Source organism: Aedes albopictus, chromosome 1 (genome assembly GCF_035046485.1).
Source record: "Aedes albopictus strain Foshan chromosome 1, AalbF5, whole genome shotgun sequence".
NCBI lineage: Eukaryota > Metazoa > Arthropoda > Insecta > Diptera > Culicidae > Aedes > Aedes albopictus.
In genome coordinates this window covers 12,718,953-12,741,493 of record NC_085136.1, presented here as the reverse complement: position 1 = coordinate 12,741,493, position 22,541 = coordinate 12,718,953, and the positions used below count along the sequence as shown (strand labels likewise).

The 22,541-nt window shown below is 41.9% G+C and overlaps 1 protein-coding gene across 1 annotated transcript in view; it reads right to left on the bottom strand.

Annotated features, from left to right (window-relative positions):
* Positions 1 to 20,844, bottom strand: part of LOC115256382 (exonuclease mut-7 homolog) — a 52,486-nt gene extending 31,642 nt beyond the window's left edge. The window contains exons 1-6 of the mRNA XM_062843623.1: positions 20,443 to 20,844; positions 20,037 to 20,379; positions 19,552 to 19,972; positions 19,311 to 19,492; positions 19,067 to 19,250; positions 18,504 to 19,000 (exon numbers count right to left, since the gene is read on the bottom strand). Coding sequence (XP_062699607.1) covers positions 18,504 to 19,000; positions 19,067 to 19,250; positions 19,311 to 19,492; positions 19,552 to 19,972; positions 20,037 to 20,379; positions 20,443 to 20,514 — 1,699 coding nt within the window. The 5' untranslated portion in view covers positions 20,515 to 20,844. The remainder of the gene's footprint in view (positions 1 to 18,503; positions 19,001 to 19,066; positions 19,251 to 19,310; positions 19,493 to 19,551; positions 19,973 to 20,036; positions 20,380 to 20,442) is intronic.
* Positions 20,845 to 22,541: the final 1,697 nt, after the last annotated feature.

Below are 22,541 nucleotides of genomic sequence, written 5' to 3'. Positions count from 1 at the left end.
GGGGATTCTTCCTTGGATTTCCTTCGTGGATTCCTCCTGAAATTCTTTCGAAGATTTCTCCTGATATTCCGTCGTGGATTCTTCCTGGAATTCCTTTGGTGATTACTTTCAGAATTCATTCAGAGATTCCTACTGAATTTCCTTCAGGGATTTCTCAACGAATTCCTTCAGAATTTACTTCTTGATTTCCTTCAGTGATTTCTCCTAGAATTCCTTCGGGGATTTCTCTTAGAATTCCATCGGTGATTCCTCCTGGACTTCCTTCAGGGATTGCTTAAGGAATTCCTCCAGGAGAGCTCCTTGAATTATTGCAGTATTTTCTTCTGGAATTCTACCAGTGATTTCTCCTAGAAATCCTTCGGAGATTCCTCTTGGACTTCCTATGGGGATTCCTCTTGGAATTCCTTCGGGGTTTCCTCTTGAGAAACCTACGAAGTTTTCGCTTGGAAATCCTTCCGGGAGGATATTTCCCGCTGGGATTCCTGCAGGAATATCTCCTGTAATTTCTTCTGGGATTCCTCCTGGAATTCCTTCAGGGATTCCTTTTGAACTTCCTTCGGAAATACCATCTGAATTCCTTTCGGGATTTCTCCTGGACTTTTATCGGGGATTCGTTCTGAAATTCCTTCGAAAATTCCTTCTGATGTTCCGTCAAGGATTCCTCCTGGACTTCCTTCAGGGACTCGTCCTGAACTCTCTTAGAAGATTTCTCCAGGAATTTCTTCGGAGATTCCTGGGGCTTCTCATAGAATTCTTAAGCTTACGAGGCTTCCTCTTGAAACTCCTGCGGGATTCCACCAAAATGCCTTCGGGGATTCCTCCTAAAAATCTTCCGGGGATTTCTCCCATTTTTTTCCAGTCCTCCTCTCCTCCTCTTCTTGGCGTAACGTCCTCCTGGGACAAAGCCTGCTTCTCAGCTTAGTGTTCTATGAGCACTTCCACAGTTATTAACTGAGAGCTTCCTCTGCCAATGACCATTTTGCATGTGTATATCGTGTGGCAGGCACGAAGATACTCTATGCCCAAGGAAGTCAAGGAAATTTCCTTTACGAAAAGATCCTGGACCGACCGCGAATCGAACCCGTCACCCTCAGCATGGTCATGCTGAATACCCGTGCGTTTACCGCCTCGGCTATGGGCCCTATTTTTTTCCAGTATTCGGGGATTCCTCCTGATGTTCCATCGTGGACTCCTCCTGGAATTCCTCCGGAGTTCCCTCCAAGAATTCCTTTGGTGATTCCTCTTAGATTCCTTCAGAGATTCCTCCTGGAATTCCTTCAGGGATTCCATAAGGAATTCTTCCAGGATTCCTCGTAGAATTATTTCGGAATTTCCTTCTGTAATTCCTTCAGTGATTTCTCATATAATTCTCTCGGGGATTCCTCCTGGAATTCTTTCGGGGATTCCTCTTGGAATTCATTCGAAGATTCCTAATATACTTCCCCCGGAGATTCTTTCTGGAATCCCTTTGGAAATTCCTCCCGGAATTCCTATGCGGATTCCTCTTGGATTTTTTGAGGTTACCGCTTGAAGAACCTCCGAGGACTCCGCTTGGAATTCCTTTAGAGCAGTGGTCACCAAACTGCGGCCCGCGGGCCGCATGCGGCCCTCGACCAGGTTTTGTGCGGCCCGCGAACTTATTTTGAAATGTATTAGGATGTGGCCCACTCATAGATTCCATAAATAAAAATCATAAATTTCACCATATTTTACAACTTTCATGAGAATGAATACTAACTACTGAAATTTTGCCAATATCATAGAGATTTACAAAAGAAGTAAGATTTTTGAAAGTTTTATAAACCGTTAAAGACTTCTTTTTAGATTATTTTTTCGAAAATATTCGAAATTGTTGTTAAGAACGGTGTGTTTTGCTTAAATAATGAGTTTGGGCTCAATTTCACAGGTTCTCTGCCATGGATTTTTGAGACTTGTGGCAGAATTCGTCATTAGTAATTTGTTTAATTTCACAAAAATAAAATCTTAGTAATTTCCTTTTTTTATCGGCGAAAAAAATCTTGTATTCGATATACTTTAAATTCAGCTCTTCTACCATAAAACTATTCCATAAAAATATATAGCTTTTGCCTACAATTTCTTTTAAAAGGAAGTGTTGCTCAAATTTTCGGAATTCGTAAAAACTTTAGGGATTGGGCAAGATATTCTTAATTCCCTTAGCAATACTTTTGGTAATCTTTCTTAAAATATCTATTCTAAATCAGCTACATATACTTGCACATATTGCTCAGAAAATCATTTCTGCAGGTTTTTCTTGATCCTAAGAAATTACTTAAGAAAAACTTAAAAATAATCACCAAAGATTTCCTCCAGGAAATTTTTCAAAATTTGTACCGAGAACCCTGAAATCCCAACAAATAACTCTAAAATTTCTCAAAATCTTCGAGAAGTCCCAAAAAAACTCACAGTTCCAAGATTTCGATATACTTTTCAAAAAATCCTTAAGCTGGAGTAAGAAACTCCATTCGGCAATTTGTCAAAACTGGATCCATGGGTTTTACAAGAAACTTGTCCGTGATCGTTGTTCGTTGGACTTCAAAAATTTTGCACTTATAATCTGCGCTACAAATACGCTGTAAGTTTATCCACAATATTCTTAAAGAGGATCAAAATTATTAATACCAAGAACTACAAAACCAAAATATAACGGCCTTGAAAACCCTGTTTTTAATTCCCTATGGTTTTTAGGATTAAGGAAGTGAAAAAAAAATCTCCTGACAACTCCAGGTTGGTTAATTCTTTGCTCTTGTTCAATATTTTCAAAAAAACAAACAAATGAATTTTGTGTTGAATAAGCTCTTGAACGACTTGCGGCCCGAAGTCTTTTTTCAAAATTCAATTTTGGCCCGCAAAGACAGTTAGGCTGAGGATCACTGCTTTAGAGATACCTACATTAAACCCATCGGGGGTTCCGCCTGGGATTCCTACTGAGATTTTTCCTGGAAGCCTTTCGAGGATTCTTTTTGGAATTCTTCGGCAATGCATCCTAGAATTCCTTCTGGATATTTTTCGTTGATTTCTTTTAGAAATCCTTTGGGATTCTTTTTCGAATTCCGTTGAAAATTCTTTGAAGATTTCTGCTGGAATTTCTTTGAGGATTACTGCTGGAATTCCATTGAAATTTGTGTTGGAGTTCTTTCGGGATTTTCTCTTGGAATTCCTGTGGCGACTTCTCCTTGAATTCTTTAAGAGGTTCCTCCTGGAATTCCTTTGGGAATTTCTGCTGGAAATCCCTTGGTATACCTGCTGGGATTCTTTTGGGAAATCTCCCTGGAATTCCTTCGGGGATTTTTCCTGAAATTTATTCTGAAATTCCGCGAAAATTCCAATAAGGGATTTCTTCAAAAGTTTCTGCAGAGATCTTTTTAAGAGAGATTCCTGAAGCGCCAAAGATTCCTACATAAGTTTCTTTAGGATTTCGTACAGCAGTTCCTGCAGTGATTAGTCCAAAAGTTTCTACATGGTTTCTTCCAGAAGCTTCATCAGAGGCTCCTCCTGAAATTACTTCAGAGATTCCTCCCGGAAATCATTCGGGAATTCCTTGTTGTAATTAGTGCGACCTTATTATCAAATTTGATAGCTTTTGAAGGTTCTGTAACAAAATGAAATTGTATTGCCCTTCATTTGCAATGGAGTAATGCAACGCACACTACACTAAGGAAATGGGTAATGTCTTCTTCTTCTCTTCTCTTTGGCTCTACGTCCCCACTGGGACTTGGCCTGCCTCGCTTCAACTTAGTGTTCTTTGAGCAGTTCCACAGTTATTAATTGAAGGGCTTACTTTGCCAGCCATTGCATGAATTTGTATATTGTGAGGCAAGTACAATGATACACTATGCCCAGGGAGTCGAGAAAATTTTCCCGACCGGAACGGGAATCGAACCCGCCGTCTCCGGATTGGCGATCCATAGCCTTAACCACTAGGCTAATTACAATAAGTATAATAACTGGTCGCAGGGACGGACCCGCACAGGAATAAAAAAGGTATTCATTCAAACGTAATAATTCATGTCATCAATGGTAATCCCTGGAGGAAATTCTGGAAAGTTTTAAGAATCACTGGAGAACTTTCAATCCTGGAGGAACCCCTGAAAGAATTCCTGGGGGAGTCTCTGGTGGAATCTCTGGAGTTTTTTTATCTGTATTAACGAGATTTTTAGCCCTAGGCTAATTCATCTCGGGATCCACGCTTTACTTCCTTTCGGAAGGAAGAACTCACATTTTTCGAGTTTGTCGGGAGTGAGACTCAATCCCAGGTCCTCGGCGTGCTAGTCAAGTGTTCTAACTTTCACACCAGGTCCGCTCCACATCTCTAGAGTTATTCCTTGTGGTATCTCTAGGAATACCTAGAGGAATCTCTTGAGGAATTTTAGACGAATTCCTGGACGAATCTCTGAAGGAATTTTAAGACGAATCCTCGTTACTCAGTACGTTACTCAGTATAACAGATATGGCTACTGTTACGAATGTAGACCTGAAGTTCTGAACTCCAAGGTAGTTTGGCTAACTTGGAATATCCCTATGATGTCTATAAATGACATTGTAGATTTCATGAACTTCACGGATTCCAGTAGGTTATGCAAAACTATTAATTGTGGCGAAAATGCATAAAATTATTCTTGTAGATTTGAAGGACTTCACTATAGAACAGTTTGGAACACCTAGAACATCCCAGAATATAAAACACCTTATGATATTCTTGACGAAGGCTAAATGAATACATATAAACGTAACCCACATCCAAGTTCAGCTTTTAGAACAACTGACATACCAATTATTTTGTTTTTCTAAATTTCATGGTGTTCAGGATGTTCTAGGTTATCAATGAAGGCCCAAATACAAATATTCCCATTTTTCCCTAGGACTTAAAACTTTGCCGAAGACAGTGTTCTGTTTTATCGAATGGGTGAATTTATACAGCCGGCTCCAAAGGGTTAAGGAATTTCTCCACGGGTTCCTCCAAGAATTTTCCAGAGGTTCTTCTATGAATTCTCCCTTCAGGAATATCTTTAGGGATTTCTCCTGAAATTTCTTCACGGATTTCTCCTGAAATTCTTACAGGGATTCCGCCAAGGACTCCTCCAGGAATTCCTCTCTACGGATTACTCCTGTAATCTTTCCGGGGATTCATCCTGGAATTCCTTCATAGATTCCTGAAGGAATTCCTGAAGGAATTCCACCAGAGATTTCTCCATGACTTTTCCAGAGCTTTCTCCAGGAATTTTTCCTTCGGGAATGTCTTTAGGGATTCATCCAGAAAATTCTTCATGGAATTCTCCTGAAATTCTTACGGGGATTTCGTCAGGGATCCTTCAGTTCTTCTAGGGATTCCTCCTGTCATTTCTCCGGGAATTCCTCCAGGGATTCTTTAGGAATGCCTCCAGGGATTCCTCCTGGAAATCCTCCAGGAATGCCTCCACGTATTCCTCCAGACATTCTTCCACGAATTTCTCCAGGTATTCTTCCAAGGATTTTTCCAGGAATGTTTCCAGGGATTCCTCCAGAAATTCCTCCAGGAATTACTCCTGAAATTCTTCCAGGGATCAAGCTAAGATTCCGCCGGTTTTTTTTTTCTTGGAATTCTCCAGGGATTCATCCAAGAATTACTTTAGGAATTTCTCCAGGTATTCCTCCAGAAATTTCTCCAGGGATTCCTCAACGGGATCCTCCAGGAATTCTTCAGCGATTCCTGTAGGGAGTCCTCCAGAGATTCCTCCAGAAATTCCTCTATGGATTCCTCCAGGAATTCTTCCAGGAATACAACCCTGCAACCCTCCAAAAATTACTCTGTTATGCCTTTTCTCCAAGATTTCCTCCAGGGATTCCTCCAAGAATTATTTAAGGAATTTGACCAGGAATTTCTCTACGACATCCAGGAATTTCTCCTGGAATTCTGTCAGTAATTCCTTCAGTTATTTCTCCGGAAAATCCTGTAATTCTCAAAGAAATTCCTCAAGGGATTCATCCTGAAATTCCCCCAGTGATTCATCCTAGGATTCCTCCAGGAATTTCTCCTGGAATACCTCTAGGAATTGCTCCAGAAATTCTTGGAGTTTTTCAGAGCTTTCTACAGGATTTCTACCAAACATTCCTTTAGCAATGCTTCAGGAATTCCTCCAGAAATTCCTACATGAATTCAAGATTTTTTTCCAGGAAATCCTACAGTAATTCTTTTAGTTATTCCTTCAGGAATTCCTCCAATTCCTCCAGGGGTCCTCCAAGAAATCTTCCAGAATTTCCTCCAAATATTCCTCCGGAAATTTCCCCAGAAATCCCTCAAATAAATTTCTGGAGAAATCCCTGGATGAATTCCTGGAGGATCCCCTTGAGAAATTCTGGGAGGAATCCTTGGAAAAATTTCTGAAGAAACCTCTTAAGAAATTCCGGGAGGAATTCTTAGAGAACCTCAGGAGGAATGCCTGGAGGAACTTCTGGACAAATTCTTGAAGAAATCCTTGGGGTACTATGTAAATGAAATTCTGGAGGAATTTCTTGAGGGATTGTGGGAGGAAACCCTCAAGAAATTTCTGAAGAAATTCCTAAAGGATTTCCCAGAGGAATTTCTGGAGGAATTCTACGTGGCATTATCGGTGGAATGTCTGGATGAATTACTGGAGGAATCTTTGGAAGAATCTTTATAGGAATCCCTGAAGGATTTCCTGGTAAATTCCTGGTGGAATTTCTGGTGGAATTTCTGGAGGAAACCCTGGAGGAATTCCCGAAAGGAATCGCTGGAAAAATTCTTGGAGGGTTTCCTGCAAAACTTCTGGAGGTATTTTTGGTGGAATTCCTTGAGGAGTCCCTGGGGAGCTTCCGGGAAAAAATCCCGCAGGAATGCCTGGAGGAATACCTGGAATAATTCCTGGATAAGTTCCTGGAGCAATTCCAGGAGGAATTTCTGAAGGAATCCCTGGAGGATTTCCAGGGAGATTCTAGAAGAAATCTTTGAAGGAATTTCTAGATGAATCTTAGGAGGAATTCATGCAGGAATCCCCGGAGGATTCTTGGAATTATGTCTGTATAAACTCCGGGAAGAAGATTTCCTGGAGTAGTCATTTCTGATGGAATTCCTGGACAAATGTGTAGGGTAATTCCTGGAGGAATTTTTAAAGGAATTCCTGGAGAAGTCCCTGAATGAAATCCTGAAGGAATCCCTATACAAATCCCTGGAGGAATGCCAGAAGGTATTCCGAAAAGAATTCCTGGAGGAATTCCTAACGCAATCTGTAGAGGTTCTATTAGAGGTACTCTGGAAGAATTCCTGAAGAAATTCCAAGAGACATGCCCGTAAGGATTCCAAGAGGGATCTCTAGAAAAATTCCTTGAGAAATCTCCAGCGGAACTCCTGGAGTAATCCTTGGAGATTAGACCTGTGCGCCGCCACGCCACGCCGCCGCCGCCGACACTGTTTATCCCACGCCGACGCCGACCGTGTTTTATTTTTAAATTTTCATTAGATTGTATTCATTCATCATTCACATCTCATCAGAAGTTTCTTTAGAGATTCTTACAGAAGCATTCAGTGATGCCTCTAGAAAATCCACCAGGGATTTCTACCGATTTTTTTTTCTGGAATTCCTACAGGAGTTTCTTCGAAGATACGTACAGAACTCCTCCCAAAATTGCTTCGAAGGATCCTCTAAAATTCTCATCAAAGAATTCTTTAGAAGTTCCTTTAGAGATCTCTTCGGGAGTTCCTTCAGAGATGTCTCCAGTAAGTTCTTCAGGCATGCCATTGGAAGTTTTCTCATGGATTTTATTTTTCAGAAAATCTCGACAGTAGTAGCTTTAGGGATATTTCCAGGAGTTCCTTCAGAAATTCTTTCAGAAGTATTCAGTGATGTCTCCTAAAAATAGGTCAGAGATTTGCCCAGAAGACCCTTTAGAAATAAGTCTGAGAGTCCCTCAGAGATTCCTTCTGAAGTTTCTTTAGGAATAAGTCCAAGACTTTCTCCAGAGATTCCTCCAGGAGATCCTTCAGGAATTCCTCTAGAATTCCAACAAGAGATTTCTCCTGGCAATGTGTAGGGATCGCTTAAGCAGATCCTTCAAGGATCATTCCAAGAGTTCCATCAAGGATTCCTACAGGAATTGTTTTAGGAATTTCTCTAGGAGTTCCTTCAGATATTCCTATAGATATAAGTTCCTCCAATGATTGATTCATGAGTTTCTTCGAGAATCCATGAAGTATACAGGGGGTGGCCAAAATGTTTGGGATAGGCAACATTTTTTTCTCTCACAAAAAAGTTCAACAAGCTGTAACTTTTCATAGAGTGAATAAAAAAATCTCAAATTTTGACTGAATGAAGTACCCCCTGTAGTACTTCTTTCAAGGCTTGCTCCAGAAGTTCCTTTGGTGATCTCTTTAGGAGATCCTTCAGGGATCTCCCTATTAGTTCCAGAATGATTCAGGGATGCCTACAGGCGTTCATTAGGAATTCTTTCAGAAGTTCGCTAGGCTATTTTAACAGTTCTCTTAGGTATCCTTCCAGAAGTCCCTTCACAGATTCTTTCAGGCGGATTCATAGATGCATCCTGGAGATCCATCAAGAATTCCGTAAAAAGTTCCTTCAGAAATTCCTGCAGGAAGCCTTCAGAAATAAGTACCCAGTCAACCAGTGATTGCATAAGATGTTGTATAAGATGTTAAAGTGCAGGCGACATGCGCCTAAATGAAGGCATGTACGCATATGGGCTCCACTTTATCATCTTATGTAACGATAATCTGATACGATTCCTGGTTTTCTGGGTAGTTACAGCAGGAATTCCTTCTGAAGGACCTTCTGAAATTCCTACATGAGTTCTTACAGAAATTAGTCCAGAAGTTCCTTCAGAGATTCTTCCAGAGGTTTTAGAAATTCATACAGTTGTTTTTTAATGTATTCTTGCTGAATTTCTTCAGGTATTCCTCCAGAAGTTTCTTCATAGAATCTTACAGGAGGATCCAATGGTACCTCTAGGAGAATTTAGGGATTTCCCCAGAAGTTTTTTAAGGAATCGCTACAGAAGTCCATTCAAGGATAAGTACAAGAGTTCCTTCTAAGATTCCTTCAGGATATCTGTAGAGGAATGCTCGAGAAGTTTCTTGAGGAATTCTTTCAGGAGTTCTGCCAGGAATCGCTCATGGGGTCCTTTCAGAGATTTTTCCAGGAGGACTCACGGATGCCTCCAGAAGTTACATCAGAGATTTGTCCAGAAGTTTATTCAGGAATTCCTACAGAAGTTCCTTCAGGGAATCTTGTAGGTGTTCCTTCAATTATTTCCTTAGGATTGTAATCAGACATATCTCCAGAATATTCTTAAGGGATCTCTCATAAAGTTTGTTCAAGGATTTTTCCAGGATTTTTTTTTGATTCCAACTGGAAATCATTCGGAGATATCTACCGGAATCTCTTCAGAGATTCTCCCTGGAATTCCTGCAGGAATTTCTCCTGTAATTTCTTCGGGGATTTCGAGGACTCCTCTTGAAACTCCTTCGGGGATTCTTCCTTGGATTTCCTTCGTGGATTCCTCCTGAACTTCTTTCGAAGATTTCTCCTGATATTCCGTCGTGGATTCCTCCTGAAATTCCTTTGGTGATTACTTTCAGAATTCTTTCAGAGATTCCTACTGAATTTCCTTCAGGGATTCCTCAACGAATTCCTTTGGAATTTCCTTTTTGATTTCCTTCAGTGATTTCTCCTTTGGGGATTCCTCTTAGAATTCCATCGGTGATTCCTCCTGGACTTCCTTCAGGGAATCCTTTTGAAATTCCTTCGCGGATACCATCTGAATTCCTTTCGGGATTTCTCCTGGGCTTTTATCGGGAATCCGTTCTGAAATTCCTTCGAGGATTCCTCCTGGACTTCCATCAGGAACTCGTCCTGAACTTTCTTAGAAGATTTTTCCTGAAATTTCTTCGGAGATTCCTCTTTGAATTACTTCGTGGATCTCTCATGGAATTCCTGCGGGATTTCCTCCTGGAGTTTCTTCGGTAATGCCTCCTAGAGTACTGTCTGGAATTTCTACTGAAATTATTTTGGGGATTCCTGCTGAAATTTCTTTAGGATTCAGACTGGAATTCTTTCGGGGTTTCCTCGTGGAATTCCTGTGGGGATTCCTGCTTGAAATAATTCAGGGTCTCCTCATAGAATTCAGACGAGGCTTCCTCTTGAAACTCCTGCGGGATTCCTCCAAAATTCCTGCGCAGATTCCTCCTAAAAATGGGATTTCTCCCATTTTTTTTCCAGGAATTCCTCCTGAAATATTCAAGGGCTTCCGCATGGAATTCTCTCGAGGGTTCGTCCCGGGTATTTTCCTTCTAGAAATCCTTTGGGGATAGCTTTTTGAACTTCTCTGAAATTCTTGAGTATTTGTTTTTTTTATGAGATTCCTCCTAGAATTTCTTCGGAAATTCCCCGTAGAATTCTTTCGGGGATTCCTCCTGATGTTCCATCGTGGACTCCTCCTGGAATTCCTCCGGAGTTTCCTCCAAAAATTCCTTTTGTGATTCCTCTTAGATTCCTTCAGAGATTCCTTCTGGAGGGATTCCTCAAGGAATTCTTCCAGGATTACTCGTAGAATTATTTCGGAATTTCCTTCTGGAGTTCTGTCGGTGATTTCTCCTATAATTCTCTCGGGGATTCCTCCTGGAATTCTTTCGGGGATTCCTCTTGGTATTCATTCGAAGATTCCTAATAGACTTCCTTCGGAGATTCTTTCTGGAATCCCTTCGGAAATTCCTCCCGGAATTCCTATGCGGATTCTTCTTGGATTTTTTCGAAGTTTTCTCTTGAAGAACCTCTGAGGACTCCGCTTGGAATTCCTTTAGAGATTCCTACATTAAACCCATCGGGGGTTCCGCCTGGGATTCCTACTGAGATTTTTCCTGGAAGCCTTTCGAGGATTCTTTTTGGAATTCTTCGGCAATGCATCCTAGAATTCCCTCAGGGATCTCCACTAGAATTCCTTCAGAGCTTCCTTCTGGATATTTTTCGTTGATTCCTTTTGGAAATCCTTTGGGATTCTTTTTCGAATTCCGTTGAAAATTCTTTGAAGATTTCTGTGTTGGAGTTCTTTCGGGATTTTCTCTTGGAATTCCTGCGGCGACTTCTCTTTGAATTCTTTAAGAGGTTTCTCCTGGAAATCCCTTGGTATACCTGCTGGGATTCTTTTGGGAAATCTTCCTGGAATTCCTTCGGAGATTTTTCCTGAAATTTATTCTGAAATTCCTCGAAAATTCCAATCAGGGATTTCTTCAAAAGTTTCTGCAGGGATCTTTTTAAGAGAGATTCCTGAAGCGCCAAAGATTCCTACATAAGTTACTTTAGGATTTCGTACAGCAGTTCCTGCAGGGATTAGTCCAGAAGTTTCTTCATGGATTCCTCCAGAAGCTCCATCAGAGGCTCCTCCTGAAATTACTTCAGAGAATCCTCCCGGAAATCATTCGGGAATTCATTGTTGTAAATAGTGCGACCTTATTATCCAATTTGATAGCTTTTGAAGGTTCTGTATAACAAAATAAAATTGTATTGCCCTTCATTTGCAATGGAGTAATGCAACGCGCACTACATGTAGGAAATGGGTAATGTCACAATAAGTATAATAACTGGTCGCAGGGACGGACCCGCACAGGAATAAAAAAGGTATTCATTCAAACGTAATAATTCATGTCATCAATGGTAATCCCTGGAGGAAATTCTGGAAAGTTTTAAGAATCACTGGAAAACTTTCAATCCTGGAGGAACCCCTGAAAGAATTCCTGGGGGAGTCTCTGGTGGAATCTCTGGAGTTTTTTTATCTGTATTAACGAGATTTTTAGCCCTAGGCTAATTCATCTCGGGATCCAAGCTTTACTTCCCTTCCGAAGGAAGAACTCACATTTTTCGAGTTTGTCGGGAGTGAGACTCAATCCCAGGTCCTCGGCGTGCTAGTCAAGTGTTCTAACTTTCACACCAGGTCCGCTCCACCTCTCTAGAGTTATTCCTTGTGGTATCTCTAGGAATACCTAGAGAAATCTCTTGAGGAATTTTAGACGAATTCCTGGACGATCTCTGAAGGAATTTTAAGACGAATCCTCGTTACTCAGTACGTTACTCAGTATAACAGATATGGCTACTGTTACGAATGTAGACCTGAAGTTCTGAATTCCAAGGTAGTTTGGCTGACCTGGAATATCCCTATGATGTCTTCCGACATTGTAGATTTCATGAACTTCACGGATCCCAGTAGGTTATGCAAAACTATTAATTGTGGCGAAAATGCATAAAATTATTCTTGTAGATTTGAAGGACTTCACTATAGAACAGTTTGGAACACCTAGAACATCTCAGAATATAAAACACCTTTTGATATTCTTAACAAAGGCTAACAAAGTGTTAAGGAATTTCTCCACGGATTCCTCCAAGAATTTTTCAGAGGTTCTTCCATGAATTCTTCCTCCAGGAATATCTTTAGGGATTTCTCCTGAAATATCTTCACGGATTTCTCCTGAAATTCTTACAGGAATTCCGCCAAGGACTCCTCCAGGAATTCCTCTCTAGGGATTCCTCCTGTAATCTTTCCGGGGTTTCATCCTGGAATTCCTTCATAGATCCGTGAAGGAATTCCTCCAGGGATTCCACCAGAGATTTCTCCATGAATATTCCATAGCTTCCTCCAGAAATTCTTCCTTCAGGAATGTCTTTAGGGATTTCTCCAAAAATTTCTTCAAGGATTTCGCCTGAAATTCTCACAGGGATTTCGTCAGGGATGCTACAGTTCTTCTAGGAATTCGTCTTGTAATCTCTCCGGGAATTCCTCCAGGGATTCCACCAAGGATTCTTTAGGAATGCCTCCAGGGATTCCTCCATGGATTCCTCCTGGAAATCCTCCAGGAATGCCTCCACGTATTCCTCCAAAAATTCTTCCACGAATTTCTCCAGATATTCTTCCAGGATTTTTCCAGGAATGTTTCCAGGGATTCCTCCAGAAATTTCTTCAGGAATTACTCCTGAAATTCTTCCAGGGATCGAGCCAGGGATTCCGCCAGGTTTTATTTTTTCTTGGAATTCTCCAGGGATTCATCCAAGAATTACTTTAGGAATTTCTCCAGGTATTCCTCCAGAAATTTCTCCAGGGATTCCTCAACGGGATCCTCCAGGAATTCTTCAGCGATTCCTGTAGGGAGTCCTCCAGAGATTCCTCCAGAAATTCCTCTATGGATTCCTCCAGGAATTCTTCCAGGAATACAACCCTGCAACCCTCCAAAAATTACTCTGTTAGGCCTTTTCTCCAAGATTTCCTCCAAGAATTATTTAAGGAATTTGACCAGGAATTTCTCTACGACATCCAGGAATTTCTCCTCGAATTCTGTCAGTAATTCCTTCAGTTATTTCTCCGGAAAATCCTGTAATTCTTCCAGAAATTCCTCAAGGGAATCATCCTGAAATTCCCCCAGTGATTCATCCTAGGATTCCTCCAGGAATTTCTCCTGGAATTCCTCTAGGAATTGCTCAAGAAATTCTTGGAGTTTTTCAGAGCTTTCTACAGGATTTCTACCAAACATTCCTTTAGTAATGCTTCAGGAATTCCTCCAATTCCTCCCGGGGTCCTCCAAGAAATCTTCCAGAATTTCCTCCAAATATTCCTCCGGAAATTTCTCCAGAAATCCCTCGACGGATTCTTACTAAAAATCGTCCAACGATTCCTATCGGAATGCCTCCAGGGATCTCTCCTGGAAGCTTCCAGAAATTTCTCCAGGAATTCTTCGCCGCCACGCACCGTACTCCTGCATCACTCACACTCGAACGCTATAAGTGCTTACATGTTCCTAGGGGCTAGACACTGTGCAAACGAGAGCAGCTCTGAGAGATTCTGAGTTACTCTTTTCATCGATGATCGAAGAAATTTGTTGAAAGTCATCCCTAAAACTGCAATTTTCATTCAGCACACGCAACACTTTGCAGTATGACATTGGTGCCAGATCACACTTTGGCGTAAATGGGAGAAATTCTGAAAAACTGTGAGGAATTGATTGATGCAATGCCTGGTGTAAACCCTGTAGGAATCTCTGGAGGAATCTCTGAAAGTATACCTGGAGGAATACCTGGATGAATTCTTGGAGGAATCCTTAGAGCAAATATGGGAAAAATCTTTAAATAAATTTCAGAAAAATCGCTTGAAAAATCCCTGGAGGAATATCTAGTGGAATTCTCGCAGAAATCCCTGGAGGAATTCTTGGAAATGGCTGAAGAAATTCCCAGACGAATCTCTGGAGGAAATCCTAGAGGAAATTCTGGACAAATGCCTGGATAAATTTCTAGAGAAATCCCTGGATGAATTCCTGAAGGATTCCCTAAAGAAACTCTGGGAGGAATCCCTGGAAAATTTTCTGAAGAAACCTGTTGAGAAACTCCGGGAGGAATCCTTAGAGAATCTCAGGAGGAATGCCTGGAGGAACTTCTTGACAAATTCTTGGAGAAATTCTCAGAGGAATTCTTGGGGTACTTAATGAAATTTTGGAGAAATTTCTTGAGAGATTCTGGGAGGAATCCCTCAAGAAATTTCTGAAGAATTCCCTAGAGGATTTCCCAGAGGAATTTCTGGAGGAATTCCACAAGGAATTATCAGTGGAATGTGTGGATGAATTACTGGAGGAATCATTGGAAGAATCTTTATAGGAATCCCTGAAGGATTTCCTGGCTAATTCCTGGTGGAATTTCTGGTGGAATTTCTGGAAGAATTTGTGGGGGAATCCCTGAAAGAAACCCTGGAAGAATTCCCGAAGGAATCCCTGGAAAAATTCTTGGAGGATTTCCTGCAGAACTTCTGAATATTTTTGGTGGAATTTCTGGAGGAGTTCCTGAAGAAATTCCTGGATAAAATCCCGGATGAATGCCTGGAGGAATGCCTAGAATAATTCCTGGATAAATTCCAAGAGCAATTTCTGAAGGAATCCCTGGAGGATTTCCAGGGGGATTCCTGAAGGAATTTTTAGATGAATCTTAGGAGGAACTCATGCAGGAATTCCCGGAGGAATTCTTGTAATAATGCCTGTATAAACTCCGGCAAGAAGATTTCTTGGAGAAATTGCGTAGTAATTTCTGATGAAATTCCTGGAGGAATGTGTTTGATCGATTCCTGAGGAATTTATTCAGGAACTTCTGGAGCAAATAATTCCTGGTGGAATTTTTCAAAGTATTCCTGGAAAAGTCGCTGAATGGAATCCTGGAGGAATCCCTATTGAAATCCCTGGAGGAATGCTAGAAGGTATTCCGAAAAGAATTCCTGGAGAAATTCCTAACGCAATCCCTAGAGGATGCATTAGGAGTACTCCTGAAGGAATGCCTGGAGGAACCCCTGAAGAAATTCCAAGAGACATACCCATGAGAATTCCTAAAGGAATCTCTAAAGAAATTCCTTGAGAAATCTCCAGCGGAACTCCCTGGGTAATATCCGTAGAGTAACCCCTGGAGGAAATTCCGCAAGGTTTTTTTTTTAAGAATCACTGGAGAACTTTCAATCCTAGAGGAATCCCTGAAAGAATTCCTGGGGGAATCCCTGGTGGAATCTCTAGAGTAATTCCTGGAGGAATTCCTAGTGGAATCTCTAGTGGATTTTTTAGAGGAATTTCTGGACGAATTCCTGTAGGAATTTTTAGATGAATCCCTGAAGGAATTCACAGAGGAATCCTGGAGAATTTTTGGAGGCATCCCTCGTGGAATTCCTGTGGGGATTCCTGCTTAAAATAAGATTCCTCCTAGAATTTCTTCGAAAATTCCCCCTGGAATTCTTTCGGGGATTCCTCCTGATGTTCCATCATGGACTCCTCCTGGAATTCCTCCGGAGTTTCCTCCAAAAATTCCTTTTGTGATTCCTCTTAGATTCCTTCAGAGATTCCTCCTGGAATCCCTTCAGGGATTCCTCAAGGAATTCTTCCAGGATTCCTTGTAGAATTACTTCGGAATTTCCTTCTGGAGTTCTGTCGGTGATTTCTCCTATAATTCTCTCGGGGATCCCTCCTGGAATTCATTCGAAGATTCCTAATAGACTTCCTTCGGAGATTCTTTCTGGAATCCCTTCGGAAATTCCTCCCGGAATTCCTATGCGGATTCTTCTTGGATTTTTTCGAGGTTTCCTCTTGAAGAACCTCCGAGGACTCCGCTTGGAATTCCTTTAGAGATTTCTACATTGAACCCATCGGGGGTTCCGCCTGGGATTCCTACTGAGATTTTTCCTGGAAGCCTTTCGAGGATTCTTTTTGGAATTCATCGGCAATGCATCCTAGAATTCCCTCAGGGATCTCCACTAGAATTCCTTCAGAGCTTCCTTCTGGATATTTTTCGTTGATTCCTTTTGGAAATCCTTTGGGATTCTTTTTCGAATTCCGTTGAAAATTCTTTGAAGATTTCTGCTGGAATTTCTTTGAGGATTACTGCTGGAATTCCTTTGGAATTTGTGTTGGAGTTCTTTCAGGATTTTCTGTTGGAATTGCTGCGGCAACTTCTCCTTGAATTGTTTAAGGGATTTCTCCTGGAAATCCCTACTGGGATTCTTTTGGGGAATCTTCCTGGAATTCCTTCGGAGATTTTTCCTGAAATTTATTCTGAAATTCCTCGAAAATTCCAATCAGGGATTTCTACAAAAGTTTCTGCAGGGATCTTTTTAAGAGAGATTCCTGAAGCGCCAGAGATTCCTACAGAAGTTTCTTTAGGATTTCGTACAGCAGTTCCTGCAGGGATTAGTCAAGAAGTTTCTTCATAGATTCCTCCAGAAGCTTCATCAGAGGCTCCTCCTGAAATTACTTCAGAGATTCCTCCCGGAAATCATTCGGGAATTCCTTGTTGTAATTAGTGTGACCTTATTATCAAATTCGATAGCTTTTGAAGGTTCTGTAACAAAATAAAATTGTATTGCCCTTCATTTGCAATGGATTAATGCAACGCACACTACACTAAGGAAATGGGTAATGTCACAATAAGTATAATAACTGGTCGCAGTGACGGACCCGCACAGGAATAAAAAAGGTATTTCATTCAAACGTAATAATTTATGTCATCAATGGTAATCCCTGGAGGAAATTCTGGAAAGTTTTAAGAATCACTGGAGAACTTTCAATCCTGGAGGAACCCCAGAAAGAATTCCTGGGGGAATCTCTGGTGGAATCTCTGGAGTTTTTTTTATCTGTATTAACGAGATTTTTAGCCCTAGGCTAATTCATCTCGGGATCCAAGCTTTACTTCCCTTCCGAAGGAAGAACTCACATTTTTCGAGTTTGTCGGGAGTGAGACTCAATCGCAGGTCCTCGGCGTGCTAGTCAAGTGTTCTAACTTTCACACCAGGTCCGCTCCACATCTCTAGAGTTATTCCTTGTGGTGTCTCTAGGAATACCTAGAGGAATCTCTTGAGGAATTTTAGACGAGTTCCTGGACGGAATTTTAAGACGAATCCTTGAAGGAATCCTGGAAAAATTCCTGAAGGAATTTCTGGAGGAATCCCTTGAAGGCTTCTTGGAGAAATTCCAGGAAGAAATCCAAGGATAAATTTCTGAGGGAATTCCAGAAGCATTTTCTAAAGAATTCCCAGTATTGAAGAAAATTGCTGAAATTCTTGAAGAAATTCTGAAGGAATCCTAAAAAGAGGAACTCTTGGAGGAATCCCTGTAGCAGTTTCTGAAGCAATCCCTGAAGGAATTCCTGAAGAAACCCGAGGAGGAATCTCGAAAGCAATGCCAGAGGAATTCCTAAGGGTATCTCCAAACAGTTCCTGGAGGAGTTTCTGGAAGAATTCCATGAGGAATTCCTTGAGGAATCTCAAGAAGAGTGCTTGGGGGCATTTTTAAGATAATCCCGGAAGTTGTTCCTGAAAGAATCACAGAAGGAACTCCCTGGTGAATCCCTGGAGTAACTCTTGGATGAATTTGTGAAGAAACCCGGAAACAATCACATAAGGAATTCCTTAGGGAATTACTGGAGAGTTTTCTCAGCGAAATTCTGGAATAATTTCTGTAGGAATGCCTGGATAAAAGCATCCGAAGAAAATCCATGTCTGCAGAAATTTCCAGACGAATTATTCACAGAATTCACAGAGGAATCCTGGAATAAATCCTGAAGGAATTTCTTGAGGAATTCTTGGAGGAATTCCAGGATGAAATCTACGGATAAATTTCTGAGGGAATTTCAGAAGCATTTTCTGAAAAAATCCCAGGAGTAAGTACCTATTGAATAAAAAATTGCTGAAATTCTTGAGGTAATCCTGAAGGAATCCTAAAAACAGTACATTGAGGAACTTTTGGGGAAACCCTGTAGCAGTTCCTAAAGCAATCCCTGGAGGAATTCCTGAAGAAACCCAGAGGAATTCCTAAGCAAGGGAATCTCTAAACAGTTCCTGGAGGAGTTTCTGAAAGAATTTCATGAGGAATCCCTTAAGGAATCCCATATCGCTGAAAAGTCATCTCAAGTCAGGCTCTGCAGAAAAAAATCCTAGCTACGCCAATGCCTGCAAACCAAAAAATAATGTATACATACCATGATAGGGAAACCGGAAGCTGTCGAACCGTTCCACATGGCGCCACAGAAGCTGCAAATCCAGTATCGCCGATGTATTCTGCGAGCTATAGATCACATTGAAAGACGGCAGTGCTTTCTGAAACATCGAAATATCGGTAGACGGAGCAAACGACAGCTTCAGAATGTCGTCCCGGTTGAACACATTCTTCGCCAGGGCAGCCCAATCCGACGGTTCCAGCTGGCTGACCAACACATCGATCATGTACACGTCGTCCCACGTGGCCAACTGAATGAGGGAAACCTCATTTGCCCCACCAAAGGTCGGCTTCCATTCGGAATCGAACGCAACCACCGACTGCCGGCTGAGATCCGACAGCATGGCGAGAAATTTGTCCTTCGTGTCCACCAAATGGACGTGAGATTCATCCAGCCGGAGCGTATGCGCGGGTTCACTTTCCGGGGCATCCCACTGTTCGTCGTCGATGTCTTGCCGGGGTAGCTGCTGGTTGCCTTCTCTGTAATCGAGACGAAAGGGAAATCAGTTTGAATTTCGGTTTTATCATAAACTATTCAGCACTCACTGTTCCAAGATGTAATCCTGTACCAGCAGGGGAAGATCGGTTCGTTTGAGCTTATAATGGGAGGCCCACTTGGCAGCCTCTTGTTGATCGTTAAAGTTCGAACAGAGACACACCAGTTCCAGCTGCAGTTCTCGGTCCGTTTCGGAAACAGTGTCCCGCACCATTTCGTCCCAGGAATCTTTGTCTAAATTGATTTAATTATGTAATTTAACATTTATCAAAATCTCTTAAAAACAATACTTACTTAAACTTTTCTCGGTATATCGCTTGTGAACCAAGAACTGAAGGGCCCCGAAGTTCTTCATCTTGTTCACATTCGGTGTGAACTGCTTCGGGACATTGTAGTTTTTGGCCAATCGTTGAACCAACTTGCTCAGCGGTTTCTGATGTAGTTTACTGTAGTAAACGTCCGAAACTTCGTGCTCGCTGCAAATTACCGAGAATAAATATTAAATCCCTATAAATACGCTCTGTTAGCATCTTACGTAATATATCTCGAGCAATGACTTTCCACGGACTGCCTCTTATCGAAGAACGAGTCCAGCAACTGCACGACGGGCCTCTGCAGCCTTTCGGCCTTGTTCAGGTAATCTTCCGCAATCGATATCTTGTCCTGCATGAAAAGGGGCATCACAAAGTCATGCTCGTCGAACTCATCGAACAGCTCCAGATCGATCGCAATCTGGCCAGCTTCTTTGTACTGCTTCCGGGCAATCATCTCCCGTAACTTCGGGACGAACAACTCGCGGCACTGTAGGAACTCAAACGTGTCCACAACCATCCGGAACAACAGGCAGTGCCCCTGTTTGGCCACAAAGTTGAACGCCACCATTCGGAGATTATCGTCCACCAGCTGGTCCGTTCCAAGATTGTAGTGCTTCTTGAAGTTGCGCATCTCCTCCAGCACTGAAAATCCGAACATCTTGTGAAACATATTCTCAAAATTAAAGAATCAGCAGATGAAACTCACCCGTGTACGCCAACGAATTGCTCTTCGGTGAATTATGGTCCGGACAGTTGGCAAACAGCTTCAGCGACCACTCGTACGGATTCCGCGTGTTCATATAGAACATCTGCAGTCGCTGCGAAATCACCGGTCCCTTTTTGAACGTCTTAAAATTATCGCGGAAGCCCTCGAACCAAGTGGCAATATTGTCGTCCAGCTCGATGTCAAAATCACGATCCCCAATGCCGGCCCGCCAACCGATGTGCGGCACAATCTTGATCCGCTCGTCATCGAAGCACCTTCCGGACTCCCCGCTGGACGTCGATGTGTCCGGCATCACCATCAGCATCTCGTCTTCCGAATTATCCTACCATGAACAATTAGGTATCTATTTTATCTTCTCGAGCTAAAAAAAAGACCCAATACTCACGCTATCATATCCGGCTGGAGCGAAACCCAGCGCCTGGTTCTGCTGACTCGGTGGAACGCTAGACTCGCTCATGATGGTTTCAATTATTGCATTCGATTCCAGTGGGCGGCGGCGACGGCAGCACTCAAAATTTCGCACGACTTCGAACTAGCTAGGTACACTTGCAGCAGACAAACTGACGACACTCGAACTCATTCATTGATGGGGCATACTGGATGCCACGCTGGAATCAACTGCGGATAACGTACCGTGAAAAGTTACCTGTTTGGTCGGAAAATGGGTGCATCTGCCAGAAAATCAGGAAAAATTTTCACGAAAAATCAGATGTTTTCCAGCAGAAGCAAAAAAAAACCCTCTGGTAAACACGCACGCGAGCGATTCGCTAAAACAACGAACTGTCAACCAGCGCCGGGGGAGTGGACTGTTGCAGCAGCATTCTTGCGCTTGCAATTCGAGCAGTTCCAGCAGTCGCGCGGGCTTATTATTCGAGCAGCGAAGTGGAGTACACTGAAATAAACATATTCCACAATTCAGTAAAGGGAACGTTCAAAAATTACGTCCAACATTTAGGGGAGGGGGGGGGTCTAGAAAAGTGTGACAGTACGTGTATTGGGTATAGGAAAAGTGCGTGACAGAGGGGGGAGGGGGGGGGTCTAGAAATCCCGAAAAACGATGGACGTAATATTTGAATCTTCCCAAATAATAAATTTTTGAAAACGACGTATAATCAATGCTACACCATTGATTATACGTCGTTTTCAAAATTTGTTACTGAATTCCAGTAAGTGAGCTTCGTGGGCGTCGATCAGTTAAGCGCTCCCGCATAGAAATTTACAGTTTGTCTTAGATTCCAAACAGTAAAATTCTTCTAACTGTTAATGTTGACATATCACAGACTGTTCTCACCGACGAACCGACGTGACAGCTAGAACAAATAAATTCAAATTTGTTGTCCGCAACGCCATGATGAAAAATAGCCGAACACTATCGCCACCTCTATAACGGCTCGCGATGATTTGATAGCTCGACACCAAACCCCCGTGTGTTCATATAGGAAACGGTTCGCGTCTGTGCTGATTTGACAGAAGCGATCGCTCGCTTCGCTGGTCGACCGTTAAATTAGGGGGGGGACAGTTTTGGATCGCCACTGTCACGTCGGTTCGTCGGTGCTGTTCTCTCCATGTTGAACAATGCAAAGCCTGATGCTGTGTATTATAAAAAATGGTTTAAGCAATTCATATCAAACTGTTACAATATATTATAGAGTACAATCAATGCAGGGGGAATGACACTTACTTAGCTAACCGGAAAAATCCGCATTTATTTGTTATCTCTTGGAAATCAATTTTAGGTACCAAAATAAAGTTTTAAAAATCTGAAAAAAATCATGGTGGTTCAAAAAAAAATGCTCTTTCGTATAAAATCAAAAAATCAATACATTTTTCTTAATTTAAAAACCCAATTTGTAAACATCTTTTGTTTAGTTGAGCATGAGCATGAGCATGAGCATAGATGACCGTACTATTCGTAGTTGCTACTCCGTGATTGACCAGAACAATCGAAGTTGCACAAGGAACCAACAGACGAAGCTTGGGAGTAGCTTACCGTCCTCAATGTGCATCTTCGAGAATTCCAAACTTTATTAGGTCAATAACGGCGCCGGCCACGTCCTTACGGTCATCGAGGAAGGAAAGGAATGTTATTATGACGTGCGTTGCTTACTAAAGACCGAGATCACCTCTGCGTCTCCACGTCTGTCATGGAAAGGACTTTTTGTTAGTGGGGAGGGGAAAGGGCGCATGATATGAGTGCACTTTGGTAAGTGGAGTGATTCATGCAACCCTATTAATATCAAACCACTTATTTTCATTTGGACTAAAACAAAACACATGCCGACATCGAAGATGACGAACCATTCAGATAGTTTTCGAAGTGCGAAAATTAACGAAAGAGAAAATAAAGTGATTTGAACCAACGTGGCTTTGGAACTTGGGCCGACACTTGACGTGACGAACATTTCAATGTCTGTTGACTAAAATCGCAAAAAATGTTGTTTGTTGCATTTATCGTATCATAAATCGCCCCGTACGAAGATGAGC